Here is a 24,540-nt window from a genome sequence, read left to right as displayed (position 1 = left end):
GAAGCCGTGACGCGCTATCGAAGGCCGTCAATCAACTTGCTTGCCTTCGGGAACGCCCATTCCCCGCAGGATTCCCCGCTCGGAGCGATAGAAGAAATACTGCTATAATGATAAGTACCAAAAAAAAAAAAAAAAAAGACCAGCATACTGCAGTTGTCAGCAGTATGCTGGATCTAACTGCAGAAAGTTGATTTTTGGGTGAACTCCCGCTTTAAGAGGGAAGTTTCAGGAAAAAAACTTTCCACAGCCCCCTGCGTATAACACGCAGGCACAGTTTACCCTCTATTTTCAGGGTAAAAAAGTGAGTGTTATACGCCAATAAATACAATATTTGAACAAAAATTAAGTTATATCGTGTTTGAGTGCACCAAAATTCATTTAAGCGTATTTTTTCATGAACCTTTGTTTTGTTTATTGGATGTGCAAATATCATGTGACATAAAAAAAATGTTTGCAACCCCCACCATTTTATTCTCTAGGACTTCTGCTTTCAGAAAACATATAACGTTTGGGGGGTTCCAAGTCATTTTCTAGCAACAAATGCTGATTTCACATCAGCCTCGGGCAGCAAGTGGTTCATTTCTTACAAGAGGTGGAGGATCCCTTTAAATGCACATATCCTCTTATGGGAAGACTGGTGTTGGACAGAGTGATCTGGTGACAGGACCTCTTTATTTGATGTACAGCTTTCTGTCCCAATCAGGGAACACGTTTTAATGCAGATCATATTTCTTTCCTTTGTAATAAATGTCTGGATTTCATAGTTCCAACAGAAGGGCAGACAGATCACTTCCTCTGTGTTGGAAGGACGCTTATCAGCGCTGCACACGGGACATGACGTCAGCGTGCTGTAATCCTGGGCTGCCCGTGTCATTCAAAGGTTGCCCTGACCTGTCACCGAGTAAACTATTTCATAACTACCCCCCCCGCGATCGGTCCCGGTGGTTTGTTCCTGGACAGTCACTCGTCATTACGGTCACAGCCTGGCGGCCCCTCTCGGCTTCCTTCCTCCTCCTGCCAGCACCACACAAGCTCTGTTGTCGCGAAGGCTCATTTGGCGCCGCCCACGTTGGAGACAACGAACCAATAGGCTGAGAGGAGGAGGACATGCACATTGGTTCCTGGTTGGCCAGCGCTGAGCCGAATGACGCGTCTCCTTCCACCTCAGCTGGACTTGTAGTTGGAGGCGCTCGCTGGGTAACGGCCTCGGTGGAGGAGTGTTTGTTTGCCGGAGGGCTGATAGGGGGGATCCTTCCGCTGTACGGCGGCCTGAGCTCGTTTTTCCTCACAGCCCCGGAGATGCCGGCGAGAATGCCAGGAGGTGCCGGGGAAAGATGACGAAGCGGCTGGTTCTGATAGGCTGCCTCCTCCTGGTCTGCTTCTTATGGTGAGAGCTGTATATATATGGGGGGGGGGGGGGGGGAGAGATATCTATCTATCTATATATAATTGGAGGTGTATATGTCCCTATATACTGCACATGGCCTGCACGTGTCCTCTATACACTCCCCACTCACTGTGTATGGGGAACCTTCCTCAGGTGTGGGATACACCCCCTGTCAGGTGTCCCATTGGGGACGTTTCCCTTCACTTCCTGTCCTGGTGACACAACAGGAGGTTAGAGGAAACCACCCAACGTGAAGGGAAAGGCCAATTCACATGACAATTTGCCATTCTGTCTCTGCTTCTATAACCCTACTGCTCTTGCCAATTGGGGGGCCCTCTGCCGTTCATGGCGATTGGGGGGCTCTTGCACAGTTGATGTGGGGCCTCTGCTGCTGTTTGGGGAGGGCCCTCTGCGGATTGGGGGGCCCTATGCTGCTGTTGCTGCTGATTGGGGGGGAGGGCCCTCTGCTGCTGTTGCAAATTGGGGGGGGGCCCTCTCCGTTCATACTGATTGAGGGGGCCCTTTGCTGCTGTTTGGGGAGGGCCCTCTGCGAATTGGGGGGGGTGGCCCTCTGCTGCTGTTGCAAATTGGGGGAGGCCCTCTGCCATTCATGCTGATTGGGGGGCTCTTGCAGATTTGGTGTGGGGCCTCTGCCGCTCTTGCTGTTTAGGGGTGCCCTCTGTGGATTGGGGGGGCCCTCTGCCGTTCATACTGATTGAGGGGGCCTTCTGCTGCTGTTGCCAATTGGGGGGGCCTTTGCCATTCATGCTGATTGGGGGGCCTCTGCCATTCATGCCTATTGGGGGGGCTCTTGCAGATTTGGTGTGGGGCCTCTGCCGCTCTTGCTGTTTGGGGTGCCCTCTGTGGATTGGGAGGACCCTCTGCCGTTCATACTGATTGAGGGGGCCCTCTGCTGCTGTTGCCAATTGGCGGGGGCCTCTGCCATTCATGCTGATTGGGGGGGCCTCTGCCATTCATGCTGATTGGGGGGGCTCTTGCAGATTTGGTGTGGGGCATCTGCCGCTCTTGCTGTTTGGGGGGGGCCCTCTGCCCCTCTTGCCGATGGGGGGCATGGATGGAGATTTCTGATTTTCATGTGGTGTTTGGTTCTGGTTGTGTTGTCATTATACATGGGAGCTCAGGAAATGTGTGAGGTCCTTCAAGGGTTAGTTCACTTCTTCAGAAAAATGTAAATGGGGAACTAACACCGGATGCCCCCCACCCCTGATCGACATTGTACTCCCCTCTGGGGTCGCTGAGCTGTTAATGCCCAGGCTGCCACTCCAGGGAATTGATCTCCACTATTCTTCTGCATTTTCAGGATGACCCAGATGGATTCTGATTGGTCAGCACTGTTAATCTGATGGTGTTGACCAATTAGAATCCATCTGGTCTCTCATGGAAAAGCGGGGGATTTTAAAATCGCTGGATCAACTTTTAAGGTAAGTACAGTGGCAGAAGGGGGGGAACATGTTCACTGTTTTACTGTAGGGCCAGTTCACACCCGATGCAGTTCCATGCGCTATTTTCTGCACTAAAAATGCATGCGCAGTATTTTCCATGTATTCCAATAGCTCTAGTTCACACCATGCAGTCAGATTCTGCACCGGAAACTGACTGGAACTGACTGCATGGTGTGAACTAGAGCCATTGGAATACATGGAAAATACTGCGCATGCATTTTTAGTGCAGAAAAAAAGCGCATGGAACTGCATCTGGTGTGAACTAGCACGGAGGTCGCGTTCACAGCATAGTACAGAGACATCTGTGTTTCTGCACGCTTCTGCAAGGGCGCAATAAAAAAGTGCTTTTTTTTCACACCACAGAACTGGTATCGCGTGTGGATTTTTGTATACAGTTTTCTGCATGGGGGGGGGGGGGGGGGGGACAGGGTAGATTTGATTTAAATTTGACAAATTTGCTTGGAATCTAGGAGCCAGCTAAAAAAGTTAGGAGCCAGTCTTTCGCTGCTGATTTTTCCAGCATGCTTGCCTGACAGGAGCCAGCCCAACAGCCGGCTTCTTTTGGTCCTGTTGCCATACACACAGGCCGAATGGCCAGTTTTCTTTGAGCCGGCCGATGTTGCCCGACGAACTGCAGAGTACAGTATTGAGGAGTGCACTGCGTACAAATTGAAAAATTCAGCGCTGCGCTTTGTACAGAGTGCGGGGTTGATGATTGTGTAACACAGGGCTTGACAAATTTACTTGGAATCTAGGAGCCAGGAACGCCCGCCGAGCTTGCACGCAGAAGTGAACACGACGTGAGCAGCGCCCGCATATGAAAGCGGTGTTCAAACCACACATGTGAGGTATCGCCACGATTGGTAGAGCCAGAGCAATAGTTCCAGCCCTAGATTTCCTCTGTAACTCAAAACATGCAACCTGTAGAATTTTTTAAATGTCGCCTATGGAGATTTTAACCACGTAAGGACCGCCTCCTGCACATATACGTCGGCAGAATGGCACGGCTGGGCACAAGCACGTACCTGTACGTCCTCTTTAAGTGCCCAGCCGTGGGTCACGGCACGCTCCCACGACCCGGTCCGAAGCTCCGTGACCGCAGGACCCGATCGCTGCTGGAGTCCCGCGATCGGTCCCCGGAGCTGAAGAACGAGGAGAGCTGTGTGTAAACACACCTTCCCTGTTCTTCACAGTGGCGCTGTCATTGATCGTGTGTTCCCTGATATAGGGAAGCACGATCAATGACATCACACGTCCAGCCCCGCCCCCTACAGTTAGAAACACATATGAGGTCACACTTAACCCCTTCAGTGCCCCCGAGTGGTTAACTCCCAAACTGCAATTGTCATTTCCACAATAAACAATGCATTTTATATAGCATTTTTTGCTGTGAAAATTACAATTGTCCCAAAAATGTGTCAAAATTGTCCGATGTTTCCGCCATAATGTCGCGGTCACGAAAAAAATTGCTGATCGCCGCCATTTGTAGTAAAAAAAAAAAAAAAAAAAAAAATGCAATAAAACTATCCCCTATTTTGTAAACACTATACATTTTGCATAAACCAATTGATAAACGCTTATTTTTTTTTTTTACCAAAAATATGTAGAAGAATACGTATCGGCCTAAACTGAGGGGGGAAAAAAAGTTTTTTTTATATATTTTTGGGGGATATTTATTATATAACACTATTTTTGTTTATCGCGCAAAAAATAAAAACCGCAGATGTGATCAAATACCACCAAAAGAAAGCTCTATTTGTGGGGGAAAAAAGGACGCCAATTTTGTTTGGGAGCCACGTCGCACGACCGCGCAATTGTCAGTTAAATTGACGCAGTGCCGAATCGCAAAAACTGGCCAGGTCCTTTACCTGCATTTGGTCTGGGTCTTAAGTGGTTAAAGGGTAAAAGTTTGTTGCCATTCCACGAGAGGACGCAATTTTGAAGCGTGACATGTTGGGTATCAATTTACTCGGCGCAACATTATCTTTTTCAATATGAAAAATATTTGGGCTAACTTTACTGGTGTGTGTATATGTATATGTGTGTATATGTATATATATATCTCTATCTCTATCTCTATCTCTCTCTCTCTATCTCTCTCTCTATCTCTCTCTCTATCTCTCTCTCTATCTCTCTCTCTATCTCTCTCTCTATCTCTCTCTCTATCTCTCTCTCTATCTCTCTCTCTATCTCTCTCTCTATATCTCTCTCTATATCTCTCTCTATATCTCTCTCTATATCTCTCTCTATATCTCTCTCTATATCTCTCTCTATATCTCTCTCTATATCTCTCTCTATATCTCTCTATCCTTGACCACCGCCCCATGTCAAAAAGACGTCCTCTTTTTAAAGTTGAATATCTCGATAACGGCAGCAGCTGCTGCCACAACCGAGATATTCATCTTTTCAGGGGGCGGTGGTGTACACGATAACGGCGGTCTCCGCGGCGGATTCGCCGCGAGATCGCTGTTATCGGTGGCGGGAGAGGGGCCGCCGCTCTCCCGCGCCCTCCGCCGCTTACCGGAGCAGTCGGTAGCGGCGGAGGGGATCGGATGTGTCCGGCAGCTGAGCGGGGACGGGACTGAAGGAGAAATCTCCTTCACCCGTCCTCATAGCTCTGCTGGGCGGAAGTGACGTCAAAACGTCAGTCCCGCCCAGCCTCTTAAAGAAACATTTTTTTTTTTGTCATTTGAAAAAATGACTTTTTTTTTTTTATTTTATTTTTTGCATTTAAGTCTAATTATGAGATCTGAGGTCTTTTTGACCCCAGATCTCATATTTAAGAGGACCTGTCATGCTTTTTTTCTATTACAAGGGATGTTTACATTCCTTGTAATAGGAATAAAAGTGATCAATTTTTTTTTTTTTTCAGTGTAAAAAATTATAAAACTAAATAAAAATAAATAAGAAAACCAAAAAAATTTTTTTTAAAGCGCCCCGTCCCGACGAGCTCGCGCGCAGAAGCAAACGCATACGCGAGTAGCGCCCGCATATGAAAACGGTATTCAAACCACACAAGTGAGGTATCGCCGCGATCGTTAGAGTGAGAGCAATAATTCTAGCCCTAGACCTACTCTGCAACTCAAAAAATGCAACCTGTAGAATTTTTTAAACGTCGCCTATCGAGATTTTTAAGGGTAAAAGTTTGACGCCATGCCACGAGCTGGCGCAATTTTTAACATGTTGGGTATCATTTTACTCGGCGTAACATTATCTTTCACAATATATAAAAAAATTGGGCAAAATGTATTGTTGTATTTTTTAATTCAAAAAAGTGATTTTTATCCAAAAAAAGTGCGCTTGTAAGACCGCTGCGCAAATACGGTGTGACAAAAAGTATTGCAATGACTGCCATTTTATTCCCTAGGATGTCTGCTAAAAAAAATATATAATGTTTGGGGGTTCTGATTAATTTTCTAGCAAAAAAATTGTGATTTTCACATGAAGGAGAGAAGTGCCAGAATTAACCCGGTGGGCAAGTGGATATATATATATATTTTTTTTAATTAACAAAAGTGTGTATTTTTTCCCAAAAAAGTGTTCTTGTAAGACCGCTGCGCAAATACGGTGTGACAAAGTTTTGCTACGACTGCCATTTTATTCTCCAGGGTGTTGGAATAAAAATATATATAATGTTTGGGTGTTCTCATTAGAGAGAAGGAGATGGCAGTGAAAACAGACAGGAGAAGCTCCATTAGCATTGCTGGTTGTCTTGTCATACCAACGGCCACCACAAGATGGCGCCTGATCACAGAAGGAAGCATAGGCCTGCAGAAGGCCGCAAAGCCGCGGGCTCAATTACCGGCTGGCCCGATGCGATCGCGTAGCGGGGGAGGTGGGGGCACACGGAGACACAGGATACCCCAGCTGTGCTGCGCTAGGTCGCTAATTCTATTCGCAATTGCGACCTGGCGCCTGGGAACCCTGGTGTAACATTCAGTGCGGGGTTCAGGTCAGGATTGCTTATGTACAGAGTTCGGGTTTCAGGTCAGCTCTCTCCCCAAATTTCTAGTGCAAAGCGACTTTTTCTCTTCCAGGCCTTTTCCCTCCTCTCTGTCCAGTGCACAGCACTTCTATTACCCACAGAAGAGAAGTACTGTCTGTACCTTAAGCGAGTCGGGCTGCCGGCGCGGACTTCGGGAGATGCTGTGGGCGCGAGGCTGAAGTGTGTATACAATGGGATAAAGGAATATTTCTCTTTTTTTTTTTTTTTTTTTTTTTTTTTTTTCTTTTTTTTCTTTTTTTTTTTTTTGCCACTTCAGACTTCCCCACAGCGAGAGACTTGCTCATGATTTTATTCATAATTCCGTCTCTACATCAGGTTTAGCATCATTTGTGGTGCATTTCTCTTGCAATTTTTTATACTTGTTATTTATATTTTATTTATTTGTTTATTTTTATATTTTCATCTCTTTTTTTTTTTTTTTTTTTTTTTTTTTTTTTTTTTCACCGTTTAGAACTCACTCTTTTATAGTAAGTACGGAACTATTTAAAAGGTTTTATCTGCGTGACAAAGAAAAGCCCAGCACCCCATCTCCCCCCTCCCCAACTAAATACCCCCTCCCCCCCCCCTACCCATCCCCTCCCTTGACCATCCCACGACTCCACTGTAAGAATTCCTTCCCTTAATTGAAAAACTGCGTTCCTATTCCTCTCTCAGGTTTTCTGCGAACCTCCAGGATTTTTTAAATTCCATCCAGGGTACCCATATGTCCTTTTCCCCTACTTTGTGTTGATAGCCCCCGTATTTTAATTTCTCTCTCCTATAAGTGTCCTCTACGGAGTCGATCCACTCCCACATTTGCGGACTTTTCGCGTCTCTCCATTTAAGGGGAATCAATCTTTTCGCTGCGTTCAATAAATGAGGGATCAGTGAATCCTTGTATTCCTTCTCTGGAGTCTCCCCCCCATGAAAGAGCACTACCCATGGGTTATCTTCCAATTCTTTTTTTGTTATTACCTTTATCAGGGCCAAGATTTTTTTCCAATAGGCTTTAATTTTCGGGCAGTCCCACCATAGGTGTGCCATTGTTCCCCTTGACTCACAACCTCTCCAGCATTTCTCTGACTCTCCCCCTCTGAATTTTGCCATTTTATCTGGGGTGGCGTACCACCTCGTCAAACATTTGAAGTTCATCTCGGCTGTTCTTACATCTACTGCCGAGGTGTGCGTCATTTTCAGGATTCTTCCTATGGTCGTTTTCCCCCTTGGGACCCCTAAGTCCTTTTCCCAATTTTGAATGTATTTTAGCGTGTCTGACTCTTCCATTTTCTGCAAGTAATTATAGATTTTAGATATATTTCCTTTTGAGCTTTCGGTGCTACACAATTGTTCCAATAAGGTGTAATCCTCTTGTGACCTCAAAGGGTGTGGTAGGCGCTTGACGAATGACACTAACTGCAAGTATCTCCACTCGTCGAGCGCCCTAATTCCAATCCTATGTTTAATATCGTGAAGTGTCCTAATTTTACCATCTAGTGTTATATCTTTTAACTGTGTTCTATTTGTGATCCAATTTCCCCCTACTTCTTTTGTTCCTGGAATAAAATATTCGTTTTCTTTTATATCAATAAAGGGTGAGTTGAATTCTGTTTTTAATTGTTTGTGAAGTCTATCCCAGATCCTCCATGCATTATGAGTAATTGTGTGTGTTGAAGTGTGTAAGGATCTGTGTTGTGGTGGATTCCAAATTAATCTCCCTAACTGTGCCCTTGCTAATGTGCATTCAATATTTATCCATCTTTTATCCTGGGATTCTTTAGCCCATTCTATAACTCTTGAGAGAACCGAAGCATTATAGTACAATCTGATGTCGGGTACAGCTAAGCCTCCCTTTTTCTTGGCCCGTTTTAGAATTTGAGCAGACACCCTATGTTTTTTATTATTCCAAATATAATTCATTATGAGGGAGTTAATTATTTTAATGAATGACGGTGGTAGGTATATTGGGACCATTTGAAACTTATATAGGATTTTTGGGATGAGAACCATTTTTACTACATTTATCCTCCCGAACCACGAAATAGGTCTATTGAATATGTTTTTAATTTCCCTTTTTATTTCGTTGAGCAGGGGGATAAAATTTATTCTATATATTTTCTTGATGGAATTTGCCAGTTTTATTCCCAAGTATTTTATTTCTTTTTGCCATTTAAAATTATAATTCTTCCGTAGATATTGTTCTTCCTCTTTAAGAATATTAATATTTAAGATCTCCGTCTTTTCTGTATTCACTTTGAAGTTTGACACCTCACCATATTGTTTTAAAATAGTTATTAACTTCGGGAGAGTGACTCTTGGGCTACTTATATAAAATAAAATGTCGTCTGCGAAGGCGGATAATTTGTGCTCATCTTCTCCAACCTCTATTCCATATATTTCTGGATTTTGTCGGACCATTGCCAGCAGGGGTTCCAATGATAAAACGAAAAGAAGAGGGGACAGGGGACAGCCCTGCCTGGTTCCATTTCTCATCTCGAAGGGTGCGGATAAAGATCCATTGATCTTGATCCTAGCGCAAGGGTGGAAATAGAGCGTTTTGATCCATTTAATCATCCTTGGGCCAATTCCTATACATTCGAGTGTTTGTATCAGGAACCCCCAGTCTACCCTGTCAAACGCTTTCTCAGCGTCTACTGACAGGAATAGACCGGGGGTCCCTCTTTCTTTGATCTGCTCCATAAGAAGAAGTGCCCTGACCCCATTGTCCTTTCCCTCCCTCCCAGGTATGAAACCAACCTGGTCTGGGTGGACAATGGCAGTCATCGCCCCCCTCATTCGTTCGGCCAAAATTTTTGCATACAGTTTGGTATCTGCATTCAGGAGTGAGATAGGTCGGAACCCTGAACAATTCGTATTGTCCTTTCCCTCTTTTTTAATGACAGTGATCGTAGCTGTTAATGCCTCTCTGCTCATCTCATAGTCTCGCCCCAACCCATTGAAATATTGACATAGTCTAGGGACTAAGATAGTACTAAACCTTTGTATGTAGGCCGACGTGAAGCCGTCTGGACCCGGGCTTTTCCCTTTGGGAGTATTTTTTAAGACCTCACTTATCTCCTGTTCAGTAATACTTTCCTCCATTCTTTCTATCTCATACTCTTCTATCTTCGGTAGATTAGTTTGCTGTAAAACTTCCCTGATCTTATCCTTTTTTTCGACCGGGTCCCTGATCTTCTGTTGGACATTGTATAGTTTTTCGTAATAGCTTCTAAAAGATTCTGCTATTTTATTCGTAGCGTAAACTAAGTCTCCATCCCCATTCCTGATTTTTTCGATAAAGTTCCTGGTTTTCTTTTTTCTTACCATTCTGGCCAGGTTTTTACTAGGTTTATTTCCCCAGACATAACTTTCACTCTCTACCCTGTCTATGAAATTCTTGGTTTCTTGCCCGGCAAGGGCTTTATATTCATCCCTTGTTAAAGTTAACTTACGGAGTATTTCCCTCTTTTGGCCTTGTAATTTATGTTCCTGTTCCAGCCTATATATCTCCTCTTTTAATGTTTTTAGTTTACTCATTCTTGCTTTATTTTTCTTTGCCCCTTCAGCAATAAAAATCCCTCTTATATACGCTTTATGAGCGTCCCACAGGGTTGCTCCTGTGATTCCCTCCTTGTCATTCTCCTGGAAATACCATTCCAATTCTTTCTGTACTCTCTCGACCACATCCTCGTCCCTCAACAGACCTTCATCCAATCTCCACTCTGGAGGGATGCATTTTTGTATGGAAGTGCTTATTTTGATGGTTATAGGTGCGTGGTCTGATAGCGTTATGATCTCACATCTTGCTTCGACCACCCTCTCCAAAAGTCTGTGGTCTACGAGGATGTAGTCGATCCTCGAGTACGTCCCATGCACAGGGGAAAAAAACGTGTAATCTCTTGTCTTGGGGTTGAAAATTCGCCAAACATCCACCATTTGATTTTGTATCATTTGTTTTTTCAGCAGCTTAAGCTGCTCACCGTTATTCCCCTGAACATGGGACGTACTATCGAGGCTCGGGCACATGCAAAGGTTAAAATCCCCCATCAACACCACATGTCCCTCTTCAAAATCTTTTAATTTTCTGAGTATTTTACTGATATATTTAGCCGAATTCACATTGGGTGCATATACGTTTGCCAGAGTGTAGTCCTGCTCCCCTAGTTTTATTTTTAAAAACAAAAACCTCCCCTCCGGATCATTCAATCTGTCCACCAGTGTGTATCTAACTCCTCTTGCAAATCCTATAGCAACCCCCCGAGATCTCGATGATACAGTGTCTCCATAATACCAGACGGGATAATCGGATGAATATATCTTTATATTAGACTCTAAGGTAATGTGGGTCTCTTGTAGGTAGACGATGTCTGCTTTATACTGCGTAAGTTCGGCAAGAATTTTATGTCTCTTAATATGAGAGTTTAATCCTTTTACATTATATGATAAGAACTTAATATCTATCATTTATCTCTTTTTTTTTTTTTTTTTTTTTTTTTTTTTTTTTTTTGAGTTTGAGAAGAATTCCTGTGGAGTCGTTCAGATGGTCCCCCTCCCATTACCCTCCTTTCCCCCACCCCCCGTTTCCCTCCCCCCCCTTCCCCCCCTCCCCCCCCCCCCCCCCCCCCGATGTTCCCCCCCCCTCCCGTCCGCCCCCCCCCAATCCTCCCCCCCTTCCCTGGCCCAATCCTGGCCTGGGAGCCGCTATTGGTTGCCTCCTCGACTTCTCCATCGGCTCCTCCCTAGTGGTGGTGTACCTAAGTGCTCCTCTAGCTGCTCCCCCTCCCCCCTCCCTCCCACCCCCCGGTTGTCCCCCCCTCCAATCAAATGTGGCTGAAACCAACACCAAGCTAATCCACCCAGTCCGGTAGCTCAGGTACTGTTAAGTCCATTTTATAGCAAAATTCCGTCAATTCTTCCGGGTGTCTTAGTCGAGCAGTTTTACCCCCCTTTATTCCAATAAGGCATGCAGGAAAACCCCATTGATACTTAATATTTTGTGCCCGCATCGACTCTAGTAAGGGTTTCAAATGCCTTCTCCTTGCCAACGTTTCTCTCGACAGGTCAGGAAATATTTGGAGCTCAGTCTCTCTATATCTTAGGGGGGTTTCCCCCTAAGCCTTCCCCAGATTTCCGCTTTGTCCACATAGTTCCTGAATCGCACAATGACATCTCTTGGTCCGTATCTTTCTGTCTGTTGGGGGTTACCTATACGGTGTACTCTTTCAATCTTGAGGGGCTTCGCTTCTGCTGTTTTATCTAGCAGGGGGTTAAATATTGTATTCACAATTGCTCTGAGATCTTCATCCTTTTCTTCCACAATCGCACGGATTCTGAGGTTCTGCCTCCTGTTGCGATTCTCCTGGTCCTCTATCCGATATGCCATCAATCTTTGATTGTCACTCATTGCCTTCACTTGCTTTTTCAGTATGTTTAGTTCCTGGTCCTGTTCTTCTATTCTCCTTTCTGTCCCTTCTACTCTTTCAAGAAGCCCTCCTAGGTCTAATCTTATTCTGTTGATTTCTGTTTTTATGATGTTTTCCATCCTCAGTAGCATAGTGTTCATCTCAGCCTTCGTGGGGGGTTGTGTGTCTTGGGCTTGTTCTACTAGTTTACTGTGTTCTTGTTCGCTCTCTATTGTCGTTTCTCCTCTAGAGCTCTCAGCACTGCTCCCCCCCTTCTTTGTCTCACTCTTCTTTTTTTCATTTCTCTTTGTGATCCCTGGGCTTTTGAGACTCCCTTCTTGAGTCAAATATTGCTGTATTGAACCGTTTCCAGGATTATTTTTAGGTGTTTTTGAAGTAACGCCCCTAGTTGATCTATTCATCCTGCTTTTATTGTTGGGTCTGATTCTCTTCCCCAGTTTGAAGATGTTTAAGAATTGCTATTTGTTTCTTTTGCTCCTCCTTTCTCAGACCCCTGCTTCAGGGCCCTGTTCCCTTTTTTCTTCCTTTTCTTCCTCCCTTCCTCTCTCCTTCCTTTTCCCCCTGTTCACAGTAGTCTGTAATCTAACTTGATTATCTATCTCGGGTTCTATGCCCGTGGGGGTATTCAGCGTACCAAACGCCAACTATATTGACCCCCTTGTGGGGAGAGGTGTGTAGAGAAAGGGGGTATACCTCATACCTATTTGATCCTGTTTCCCTGGGCGGTCTTGTTAATTTCTCCTCTGTTTCGCCGTTTATTTACTACTTTAAGCCGGTCTATTAAGCCTGCGTGGTCTATCTTTACAGTAAGAGATGCCCGCTATGCTTACAGTTTTATCACGGTTGATCGAGTGTATAGGGTATTCAGATATCTGGAGAGAGCCAGCAATGCTTATGTTCAATTTTGCCTTATTGCTCACCAGATGTAGGCCTGCGCCTTTCTGTGTGGTTTCAGACTAGTTTTAATCTCCTGAATTAGAGATCTCCCCTTCACTAGTGATCATAAGGCAAAAGATACGTTTTAAAGGGGACTATCTTAATAGTCCTCCTTACATACTCCTATAGAAAATACACCAGGGTTTTACTCAAGTTACTCAGTCTCTCCTTGCTCTTGCACCAGGTATGTCGCTACTGAGCTGAGTGTTAAGAAATATAACCACCAGGACACACAAAGAGAGGAAAAAAAAAAAAAAACAACAAAGAAAGAAAAAGAAAAAAAAAAAAACAGTGTCCGAATTTACTCTGGGTGTCACACCACACCTCAGGAGCTCCTCTTTACTGTTCCCTGCAACACCTCCCCTGATTGTTTTCACAAGAGAAAAATAGAACTTTTCATATGTCCTGAGTCCTAAACAATGCTTACAACAATGAAACCACCGAAGCAAAAGAGGATGCAGCCTTATCACTCCTTTAACCTATCATGCCCGAATCTAATCCGCGGCAGCTAGTCCCCAGGGTGCACTGCACCTGTAATCCTCCCAAGGTTGAACAGACACAGCAAATAGCAAAAAGTCATTCACAAGGGAATATTGAGAATAGGGAGGGGGGGGTCCGGGGGGGGGCAGGGAGCCCGACCCGACTCGGCTCAACTGAGCGCCTCACCAATCCCCCAGTTCATCTCGCCGACCGCCGCTGGGCTGTGCTGTTCCGTGGGGGGGACCTTGATGTAGCCCCTGCTATCGGTTCCACTGTGCTCCGCTCGGCCATCCGTTGTGATACAGGCTGTTGGGGATCGTGGGGCGGTACGGTCACTCTCCGCACTCGTCGGGTCTTTGGGAGGGGATGAGTCTCCCGCTCGGTCCTTTGGTCACTCAGCCTCTCACGCTGGTGTCCGTCGGTCCGCCGATGTACTCGATGGAGACTCGGTGCGGCAAACGCCGCTAGCAGCCATGGAGCAGTCGGCTCCTCCCACCCTCACCGGCGTCACGTCACGTCCTCATCGTCCTCTGTGTCTTAATCTAAAGGAATATTTCTGAACTGTTTTATCTCATGATTACTGTGAGAATGCATGTTATCTCAGCTTGGATTCATTGAATAAGTTTATCAAAAATATAAATATTGCAAAATATAGAGCCTCATGCTACATAACCTCCATGTTGTGCTGAATAAACAAAATTAATAATGTATCTTGAAGAGAAAACTATCTTTATCCACCTTGGGGGGGGAGCTGACATGACATCAACATTGGTGTGAATAGGGCACATGTCTGACACGCATGTAAACTGGTGTCTCTGCAAGTGAAATCTGCACGTGTTTGCCATCGGTTTCAATACACATATAGTATGAACGAGCTCTAAATCAATGGATTTATTTCCACTTTATAATTTACTGCTGTTCGGGAGCTCTGGGCGTCAACAAAATGGCAACCTCAGGCAAGAAGAAACGCTGTACTTTTATTTTTATTTTTTTACCTGCAAGGCAAAAGCATAATGTACTAGTGCAATTGATCCTTCTTTTCTAGACACCCCCTCCCGGAGCTCTCAGCAATTCCTCTCTTTTGAGTGCCACCCATAGCAAGCTGCTTGTGCGAGTTCTCTCCTGAGCTGGGCTATGTGCATCTGTAGATACACACAGCGTGGCTCCCATTGCTGTCTCTAAGCTTGTGAGGAGAGAGAGAGAGAAGAGAAAGCCATTTGCTCTTGGAAAGTATTTTAGGGGGGGGGAGCTAACCATGACTGCTATTTTTACCTTAATGCAGTAGTGAACTACAGCCTTTACAAAAAAAATGGAAAGCAATGGCATAATGTGCTGGTGTGCATTGCATACTAGCACATTATGAAATGCTTAACTTAGAAAGAAGCCCTCCAGAGGCGCAATGTCATCGATTGACAGGGCTTCTATCTTCACCTGGTCTTCGTTCTGGGTTCGGTTGCTCTGGCCTTCTGATTGCCCGAGCTGTGATGATGCCACACCTGCGCAGGGGTCACTGCCACTGCACAAAGCTTTGAAGGGACGGCACGGTATGCTGTCCCTTCAGAGTGGATGCGCTGGTGACGTCACTGGTTGCATGCAGCATAAATGTCTCCTAAACTGTGCAAGTTTAGGAGATATCACTATACCCACATGTAAGCTTTATTATAGGCTTACCTGCAAGTTCAAAAAAAGACTTTACTTCCACTTAAAGTAAAAAAAAAAAAAAAAAAAATCTCCTGCTAATACTTTAACCACTTGCCCCCCGGACCATATTGCTGCCCAAAGACCAGAGTACTTTTTGCGATTCGGGACTGCGTCGCTTTAACAGACAATTGCGCGGTCGTGCGACGTGGCTCCCAAACAAAATTGGCGTCCTTTTTTTCCCACAAATAGAGCTTTCTTTTGGTGGTATTTGATCACCTCTGCGTTTTTTATTTTTTGCGCTATAAACAAAAATAGAACGACAATTTTGAAAAAAATGAATATTTTTTACTTTTTGCTGTAATAAATATCCCCCAAAAATATATAGAAAAACATTTTTTTTCCTCAGTTTAGGCCGATACGTATTCTTCTACATATTTTTCGTAAAAAAAAATCGCAATAAGCGTTTATTGATTGGTTTGCGCAAAAGTTATAGCGTTTACAAAATAGGGGGTATTTTTATGTCATTTTTATTAATATTTTTTTTACTAGTAATGGCGGCGATCAGCGATTTTTTTTTCGGTATTGCGACATTATGGCGGACACTTCGGAAATTTTTGACACATTTTTGGGACCATTGGCATTTTTATAGCGATCAGTGCTATAAAAATGCATTAGATTACTATAAAAATGCCACTGGCAGTGAAGGGGTTAACACTAGGGGGCGGGGAAGGGGTTAAGTATGCCTGGGTGTGTTCTTGCTGTGGGGGGGGGTGGCCTCACTAGGGGAAACACTGGTCTTCTGTTCATACATTGTATGAACAGAAAATCAGCATTTCCCCTGCTGACAGGAACGAGAGCTGTGTGTTTACACACACAGCTCCCGTTCCCCGCTCTGTACCGAGCGATCGCGTGTGCCCGGCGGCGATCGCGCTCGCCGGGCACACGCACGGGAGTCGGGGGCGAGCGGGGGGCGCGCGCCTCCGGCGGCGCGCGTGCGCCCCTAGTGGCGGCTAATAGGCAGGACGTCCATTTACGTGGTCTCGCCTAGGAGAGCCACCTTGTGGACGTATTTCGGCGGTGCGGCGACGGCAAGTGGTTAATGACCCTGTAATAATTTTTTTTATAAAATTGTCCCTGTTCTGCCTCCTTGTAACACCTTCTGTGAGCCCAAACTTCTCCTTTCCCACTCACTACAGTTTTGTTTGAAATGAGCATTGCACATTGGTTGCGGGCATGTTCATGGCTCTGTGCACACTACAAATCCCATCATCCATGTTGAGAGTGGGCGAGAGGGTAACCATGTTCCTGCATACAGTGAGGCCGGGGGAATACATGTAGCCACCCTCTAACAGGAAGTCTGATTACAGCAGAGAAAGAAGAAACTGAGCAACAGAAGGGACTTTTCAGAGTAAAAAAAAAATATATATATATATATATATATATATATATATATATATATATATATATATATATATATATATATATATATATATATATATATATATATATATATATATATATATATATATATATATATACTCACACAATCGGAGTTTAGTGCCACTTTAACTCTGCGTGTGCTGGCTATATTTTTTCCGCTTCCCACAGCACAAAGTATTCCTGTGTCCTGGTGCTGCATTTAGCCGCAGCTGAACACAGCAGCCTATTCACCCGCACTTGTCAACCTGAAGGAGGCCTTAAACGGGTTACGATCTGACTGGAGAATCTTATATAGATCTGCCAACAGTTACCTAGTGGAATGCCTGCGTGATTGGACACAAATTGATTGGATTACATTAGATGGGTCCACATATTTCAGTGTCTTATAATATTTGTAAAACGATTGCACTGTCAGATTGTATGGTGACACTTGGGGCTCGCTAACAGTAGCAGTTGGGGAAGGGGTTGATAAAACACTGTGGTTGAGTGAGCAAGGGGTTAAAACAGGTGGTGAAAATGCAGATGAGTAACATTTTACCACATCGCACTGGAAGGCAGCACATGTCACTGCAGAGATATAAATAAGTGTCACTTTGTGACGTGTCAAATCAAGTTCAATAAAAAGAAAATAAACTGTTGAGAGACATGCATTGCACTGCAGCCTACTGCCTCTGATCAGACAGCGTGTGGCACGTGGTGCTGAGTGAAGGTAGTCTTATACAAACCTAGAACAGTGTATGTTCTACAGATATCCTTCCATAAGAACTGTCCCTTGTCACTGACAGAATGTTATACACCAAAGTATTTTCATATCTGCCTTGAATGTGGTGTGTATGTATGTTTTATACACTAAGCCTGTGCAATAGAGTATGCTGTATATGATATACTGCAAGGATATGCAATTAGTGGACCTCCAGCTGTTGCAGAACTACAAGTCCCATGAGGCATAGCAAGACTGAGCCACAAGCATGACACCCAGAGGCATGATGGGACTTGTAGTTTTGCAACACCTGGAGGTCTGCTAATTGCATATCCCTGATGCACTATCTCAGGGGTCGACAATATCCGTGCGCCAGGTCGCATTGGCGATTGTGCAGCGGGGGATGTGGGGGCGCACGGAGGCACAGGATCCTGTGTCTCCGTGCGCCCCCACCTTCCTTGCCACGCGATCGCCGGTAAGTAAGGCCTCGGCCTTGTGAAGTCCCATGATGGGAATTGTAGTTCCTGAACAACTGGAGGGCCGTAGTTTGAAGACCTATGCCCTAGAGAATAAAATGGTGATCGTTGCAATACTTTTCTGTCACGCCGTATTTGCGCAGCGGTCTTACAAGCGCACTTTTTGGGAAAAAAAATACACTTTTTTTTTTTTTTTTTTTTTTTTTTTTTTAAATAAAAAAATAACAGTGAAGTTATCCCAATTTTTTTTTATATTGTGAAAGATAATGTTACGCCAAGTAAAATGATACCCAACATGTCACGCTTCAAAATTGCGTCCGCTCGTGGAATGCCGACAAACTTTTACCCTTTAAAATCTCCATAGGCGACGTTTAAAAAAAATCTACAGGTTGCATGTTTTGAGTTAGAGGAGGTCTAGAGCTAGAATTATTGCTCTCGCTCTAACGATTGCGCCAATACCACACGTGTGGTTTGAATACCGTTTACATATGCGGGCGCTACTCACGTATGTGTTCGCTTCTGTGCGCAAGCTCGACGGGGCGCATTTTCTTGCTCCTAACTTTTTTAGCTGGCTCCTAGATTTCAAGCAAATTTGTCAAACCCTGCTGTATCTGACACCATTCCATTGTTTTATGGAAAGTACACATTCACTACCCAAGTCAGGGCTTAGACTTGCTGGGGTGTCCTGTAAGCCAGGTCTAAACTGCCTCTGAAAAGCAATTCACTGCTGATTGCCTTTCAGAGAGCAGTGGAGCCTGCTGCCTGTGTGAATGAGCCCTTGCTGTGCAGGCTTGCCATTCAGAGTGCGAGTGTTTTTTATATATATATACACAGTACAGACCAAAAGTTTGGACACATCTTCTCATTCAAAGGGTTTTCTTTATTTTCATGACTATGAAAATTGTAGATTCACACTGAAGGCATCAAAACTATGAATTGCCACATGTGGAATTATACATAACAAAAAAGTGTGAAACAACTGAAAATATATTCCATATTCTAGGTTCTTCAAAGTAGCCACCTTTTGCTTTGATTACTGCTTGGCACACTCTTGGCATTCTCTTCATAAGCTTCAAGAGGTAGTCACCTGGCGCAGCACCCCATCACTCTCCTTCTTGGTCAAATAGCCCTTCCCCCCGCCTGGAGGTGTGTTTAGGGTCATTGTCCTGTTGAAAAATAAGTGATGGTCCAACTAAACGCAAACCGGATGGAATAGCATGCCGCTGCAAGATGCTGTGGTAGCCATGCTGGTTCAGTATGCCTTCAATTTTGAATAAAACCACAACAGTGTCACCATCAAAGCACCCCCACACCATCACACCTCCTCCTCCATGCTTCACGGTGGGAACCAGGCATGTAGAGTCCATCCGTTCACCTTTTCTGTGTCGCACAAAGACACGGGGGTTGGAACCAAAGATCTCAAGTTTGGACTCATCAGACCAAAGCACAGATTTCCACTGGTCTAATGTCCATTCCTTGTGTTCTTTAGCCCAAACAAGTCTCTTCTGCTTGTTGCCTTTCTTTAGCAGTGGTTTCCTAGCAGATATTCTACCATGAAGGCCTGATTCACACAGTCTCCTCGTAACAGTTCTAGAGATGTGTCTGCTGCAAAAGGTGGCTACTTTGAAGAACCTAGAACACTTTTTTGTTATGTATAATTCCACATGTGTTAATTCATAGTTTTGATGCCTTCAGTGTGAATCTACAATTTTCATAGCCATGAAAATAAAGAAAACTCTTTGAATGAGAAGGTGTGTCCAAACTTTTGGTCTGTACTGTATATATTCTCTTAATGCACGCTGCTATCTAAATTGTCTCTGGTGTGTGTGTGTGTGTGTGTGTGTGTGTGTTTATGAGATAGGGGACCCTGAACTTTAAACTCTCAAGGCTGGGACTGATGTGACCGTATAATTTGTCAGTGCTATATCAATGCATGTAAAAATGTGCTGCACTGTCATCTTGTTTTTCTGTGGATGGTGTGTTGTACAGTAGGTTTGGCGTATAATAACTTGTGTTTGTGGAGTTGAGGCCCTTGGTGATGTTTCAGGCAGGTCTTCACATGCTGACAGTTCCCCAAAGCATGAGCAACCAAAATAATATCCAAGCAATGCATTCTGTGAGTACGATGTGAGTAGTCATGGGATGAGGCCATGTGAAATCGTCACATTCTCATTAGTGGTGTGTTGTATTTTGTATGTGATTTTGAGATTACTAATGTAGCTGACTAAATGTGTATCATCGCTGCCAAAATACTGTTTGAGTTTTAACAGGAATTCAGCGTGTGTGTTCTGAGTACTCGCCCCCCTGGGAGCGTACTGCCCTAAGGCCCCTTTCACACTGGGCCGTTATTTGAGCGAAGCCTCATCTGCAATCCCAATGTGCTGGTAAAGCACCACTAAGACCCTAACGTTTTAGGGTGTTTTTGCAGTGCCTTGGTGTGAAAGGGTAAGGCGTTTTTACAGCGCTTTTCAATTCATTTCCATGGAGAGGGGCGTTTTTGGAGTGTTTTTTTCAGCGCCCAAAAGCTGCTCCAAAGATGCTGCTTGCAGGACTTTTCTCAACCCCCCGCCAGTTCAACGCCTCAGTATGAAAGGGTAAGGCGTTTTTACAGTGCTTTCAATTCATTTCAATGGAGAGGGGCGTCTTTGGAGCATTTTTTTTTTTTCAGCGCTCAAAAGCTGCTCCAAAGATGCTGCTTGCAGGACTCAGTGTGAAGAGGTCTTTGAGATGCATGCAGAGCGTTTTAAGAGCGCTATTTTTAACGCTAAAACACTTCAGTGTGAAAGGGGTCTAAACGTTCGTAGCACTCGCTGCGGCAGCTTTCAGCCTCTTGTAGAGATTTATAGGTAGATTCAGTAAGAGTTAGGCCGACTTATCAGTAGGTAAGCCGACCTAACTCAGAATCTACGCCGACTTATGTTTAAGCGTATTCTCAAACAGAGATACGCTTAAACATATCTAAGATACGACGGCTTGCACCGTCCTATCTTAGATTGCAATATTTTGGATGGCCGCTAGGTGGCGCTTCCATTGCGGTCGGCGTAGAATATGTAAATGAGGATATACGCTGATTCACGAACGTACGCCCGGCCGACGCAGTACTTTTACGCCGTTTACGTAAGAGATAGGCCGTTTACGTAAGAGATAGGCCGCGTAAAGTTAGAGCTAGGCCCTATTGGAATAGTAATGTCAAGTATGGCCGCCGTTCCCGCGTCGAAATTCGAATTTTCTCTTATCGTCCATGGACGGACACAGCTCCTTAAGTCTTGACAAGTGGGTTATGTTCCCTGTTTACAGGAGAGGACTAGGCAGAAACATGTTAAATGGTTAAATACATGTTAAATTAACAGAGTTGAACAGCCCCGCCCAGGGGGCGGTCCCTCCAGACATAACCCTCCTCACTGCAGCCTCAGTTTCGTTCTGCCTAGCAAAGGAGAAGGACGTATGGCTCCCTTTGGGCCCAGCGCCCTGAGGAGAAATTTTATTTTATTCTATCTTATTTTATTTTATTTTCACTTTTTCTTGAAGAATCTTTTTTCAACTGTCGGCTGAGTGACAGGCTGGATATTATAGATCCTTGTAGTCTACTCAGTCCGACCAGCAAGCGTGGACACACCTATGCAAAGAGGCTTGGTCTGCCACGCCGTACCTCATGACTCCTGAGGTGGCCGTGAGCTTTGCTCTGAGGTCCACATATGACTGGGCTGTGGTGTTGCCTCACTCACAGTGGACCGGGCCGACAGCTACCTCCATTGCGGTTGTATGTCTGTCAGGAATGCGTCAGCGAGTCCTCGCTCGGACGGGTAAGTACAGTCCCTCCTACTTCGGTGGGTTGGTACGGCTGGGCATTCCTGGGGTTCGGAGGTGCTCTGACAGTGGAGGAGCACTCCTCCCTTCCCTGCTCCGTTCCCTTGCTGCATTGCTAAGGCACGCTGTCCGGGGGGGGGGCTTTCCTGAGAGGGCTGTGTTATCTGGCACCTTTTACTGTCTGATACTGGGTTTTTCCTGTGGGGGTTTTCACTGTAAAGGCTCTAGGAGGCTTTCCCTGTTTAAAATGTGGCGTTTTGCCGCCGTTTGGCCGACGCTGGCGCCATTTTTTGGGAGGTTTTCAATTACATTGAAAACTCCCATTGGCGGCCATTTTGTCGTAGCCGCGCCATGTGCAGCGGGCGGCCATCTTTGTGCAGTCCTGACCCCTAGTGCTGTATCTACGGCGCACACAGGTCCCTGCAGACGCCGCAGTTCCTTCATGGTTTCTTTCCTCTCCACACGCTGTGTGATGAGAGCGGTCGGCAGCGCTGGGCAGTCTCCTCCTGAGGTGAGTCCCCTGGCTATGCTAACAGACTTATATTGGGATAAGTTGTTAACTCCCCGGGTCAGCGCAGCGAGTGGGTAAGATGCCCTGTATAGGGCCCTGGGAGCGTCAGTTTTTATGTTAAGACAGGTATTACATACACATGTAAATGTCTTTTATATTTGGAGTCAGTATCTGGTCCTTCCCCTACATGCTGCAGGTGTTAGCACCTGGGATCTCCACAGAGACTTCTTTGTTAGCCCTGGACACTTTAGAGCCAGGCTGGGGGCGGAATGCGGATGGGCGGGGGTTAAAAGAGTGCCCCCTCCCTCCGTTACCCCCTGGGGAATGCTCCGTATTATTGAATTTGTGACCATATGTGTTTTTTTATCCTTTCCACGGACGTATTCGATGGCTAGGGTCCTGCTGTTTTTTTTTTACAGCTTGGTGTGGATCTCAAATTACTTTTAAGCACCGTTTGGGAGCAGAGTTCAGCCTTGGCTGTGTTCTTTCAGTGGCCCTTTGGGGCCCGTTCCCTGGTGGGTACCTCTTTGTGCTCCCCTCTTGGCCCATCTCTTCCCCAATGAGTTTTGACTCTGGTGCTCCTGGTTCCTCAGGAGCTTTCCCTTTGGAAACTTCAGAGAGATTTTCTCTTAACACTATCTCGAAAAGTGGCCCTTTTCTTCCCTTAGAGGGGTCTCTGAGCTGGCGGGCTTGTCTTGCAAGCCGCCATGCTTGATCCTCCATAAGGATAGGTGGTGGTGCGCCCGCGACCTTCCCTTCTTCCGAAGGTGGTCTCGGACTTTCGCCTGAATAGGGGCATTGTTACGTCCGTCCTTTTTGTCCTCGGCCGGCGCATCCTGCGGAGGTTGCTTTTCATACTTCAGGCGTGATACGCGCTTTGCGGGTGTATCTACCTGCTACGGCTCCGTTTTGGAGATCTGACCCTCTTTTGTGTCAGTGTCTGGCCCACAAAGGGCCTGGCGGTCTCGTCGACCACCCTGTCTCGGTGGATCTGACAGACCGTCATACAGGCCTATGCTCTTAGGGGGCAGGCCCCCCTTGTTCCGGTCGCGGCACTTTCGACCAGGGCACCTGGTGCTTCCGAGGTTTTTTCCGACTTCATACGTCGGTGTCACAGGTGTGCAGGGCGGCGACTTGGTCGTCCGTTCACGTTTTTGTTTTTCAAAATGTCCTGGTTGCTGTGAATGCATCTTATGATGCTTTCGCCCGCTAGCGTTTGCAGGCGGCCGTTTTAAGTTGCATCTCCTCTGTTTGAGGAGCTCTGCTTTTTTTGGGGTGAAGTTAAAATTGGTTTTACTGATATATTTCCCACCCCTCGTTTTGACACTGCTTGGGGACGTCCCACTTGTCAAGACTTAAGGAGCTGTGTCCGTCCATGGACGATAAGAGAAAATAGGATTTTTTGTACTCACCGTAAAATCCTTTTCTCTGACGTCCATGGACGGACACAGCTCCCACCCCTCCTTTTTAGGTTTGTACTGCTTGTTACGAACTGAGGCTGCATGCTGCAGTGAGGAGGGTTATGTCTGGAGGGACCGCCCCCTGGGCGGGGCTGTTCAACTCTGTTAATTTAACATGTATTTAACCATTTAACATGTTTCTGCCTAGTCCTCTCCTGTAAACAGGGAACATAACCCACTTGTCAAGACTTAAGGAGCTGTGTCCGTCCATGGACGTCAGAGAAAAGGATTTTACGGTGAGTACAAAAAATCCTATTTTTTAAGTCGTTTGCGTAAGTCGCCCGTGAAAAAAAACGTAAAAAACGTGAGGTCAAGCGCCATTAACATAAAACACGCCCCCCTCAAACACTTTTGAATTAGGCGCCCTTACGCCCGCCGATTCAGGCTGCGCCGACGTAACTTAGCAGGCAAGTACGTTGTGAATCATGTACTTGCCTCGCTAACTTACAGCGGCGTAGCTTAAATTCCTTAAGCTACGCCGCCGCAAAGTTACGCCAACGTACCTGAATCTACCTATTGGGCTCCATGCACACTGGTTTAAAAATCGCTGCTTCTACAAGAGTTTTTTGTTTTGCCAGTAGAAGCAGCTCAATGTTATCTTGTGTATCCATGCATGGATGTTTAGAGGCATTTTGTAAGCTTGGTGTTTTTTAGAGGCTATAGAAAAAAAAAAAAAAACTCAAACGCCTGTATAAAAACACTCTATATGAGCGAATTTTATTTTCTCTGCCAAAAGAACCTCACTCCCTCCTTTGTTTTTCTTCTTTAAAAAAAAAAAAAAAAAAAAAAAAAGTGGGCATGGATGCCAACAACCTGTTGGTGTTCTCACAGGTT

The 24,540-nt window shown here is 45.4% G+C and overlaps 1 protein-coding gene across 3 annotated transcripts in view; it reads left to right on the top strand.

Moving 5' to 3' along the window:
- The first annotated feature begins 1,026 nt into the window (after positions 1–1,026).
- The window catches only part of SUCO (SUN domain containing ossification factor), a 159,062-nt gene continuing 135,548 nt past the window's right edge, over positions 1,027–24,540 (top strand). For 2 of the 3 annotated variants that reach the window (XM_040360118.1, XM_040360117.1), the window contains exon 1: positions 1,027–1,387. In XM_040360118.1, the coding sequence (XP_040216052.1) occupies positions 1,335–1,387 (53 nt within the window). In that variant the 5' untranslated portion in view covers positions 1,027–1,334. The remainder of the gene's footprint in view (positions 1,388–24,540) is intronic. The other variant, XM_040360119.1, reaches the window with a different exon arrangement.

Source organism: Rana temporaria, chromosome 7 (assembly GCF_905171775.1).
Source record: "Rana temporaria chromosome 7, aRanTem1.1, whole genome shotgun sequence".
NCBI classification, from domain to species: Eukaryota; Metazoa; Chordata; class Amphibia; order Anura; family Ranidae; genus Rana; species Rana temporaria.
The sequence above is the reverse complement of the archived record's forward strand: the minus strand, read 5'-3'. Positions and strand labels throughout refer to the sequence as shown.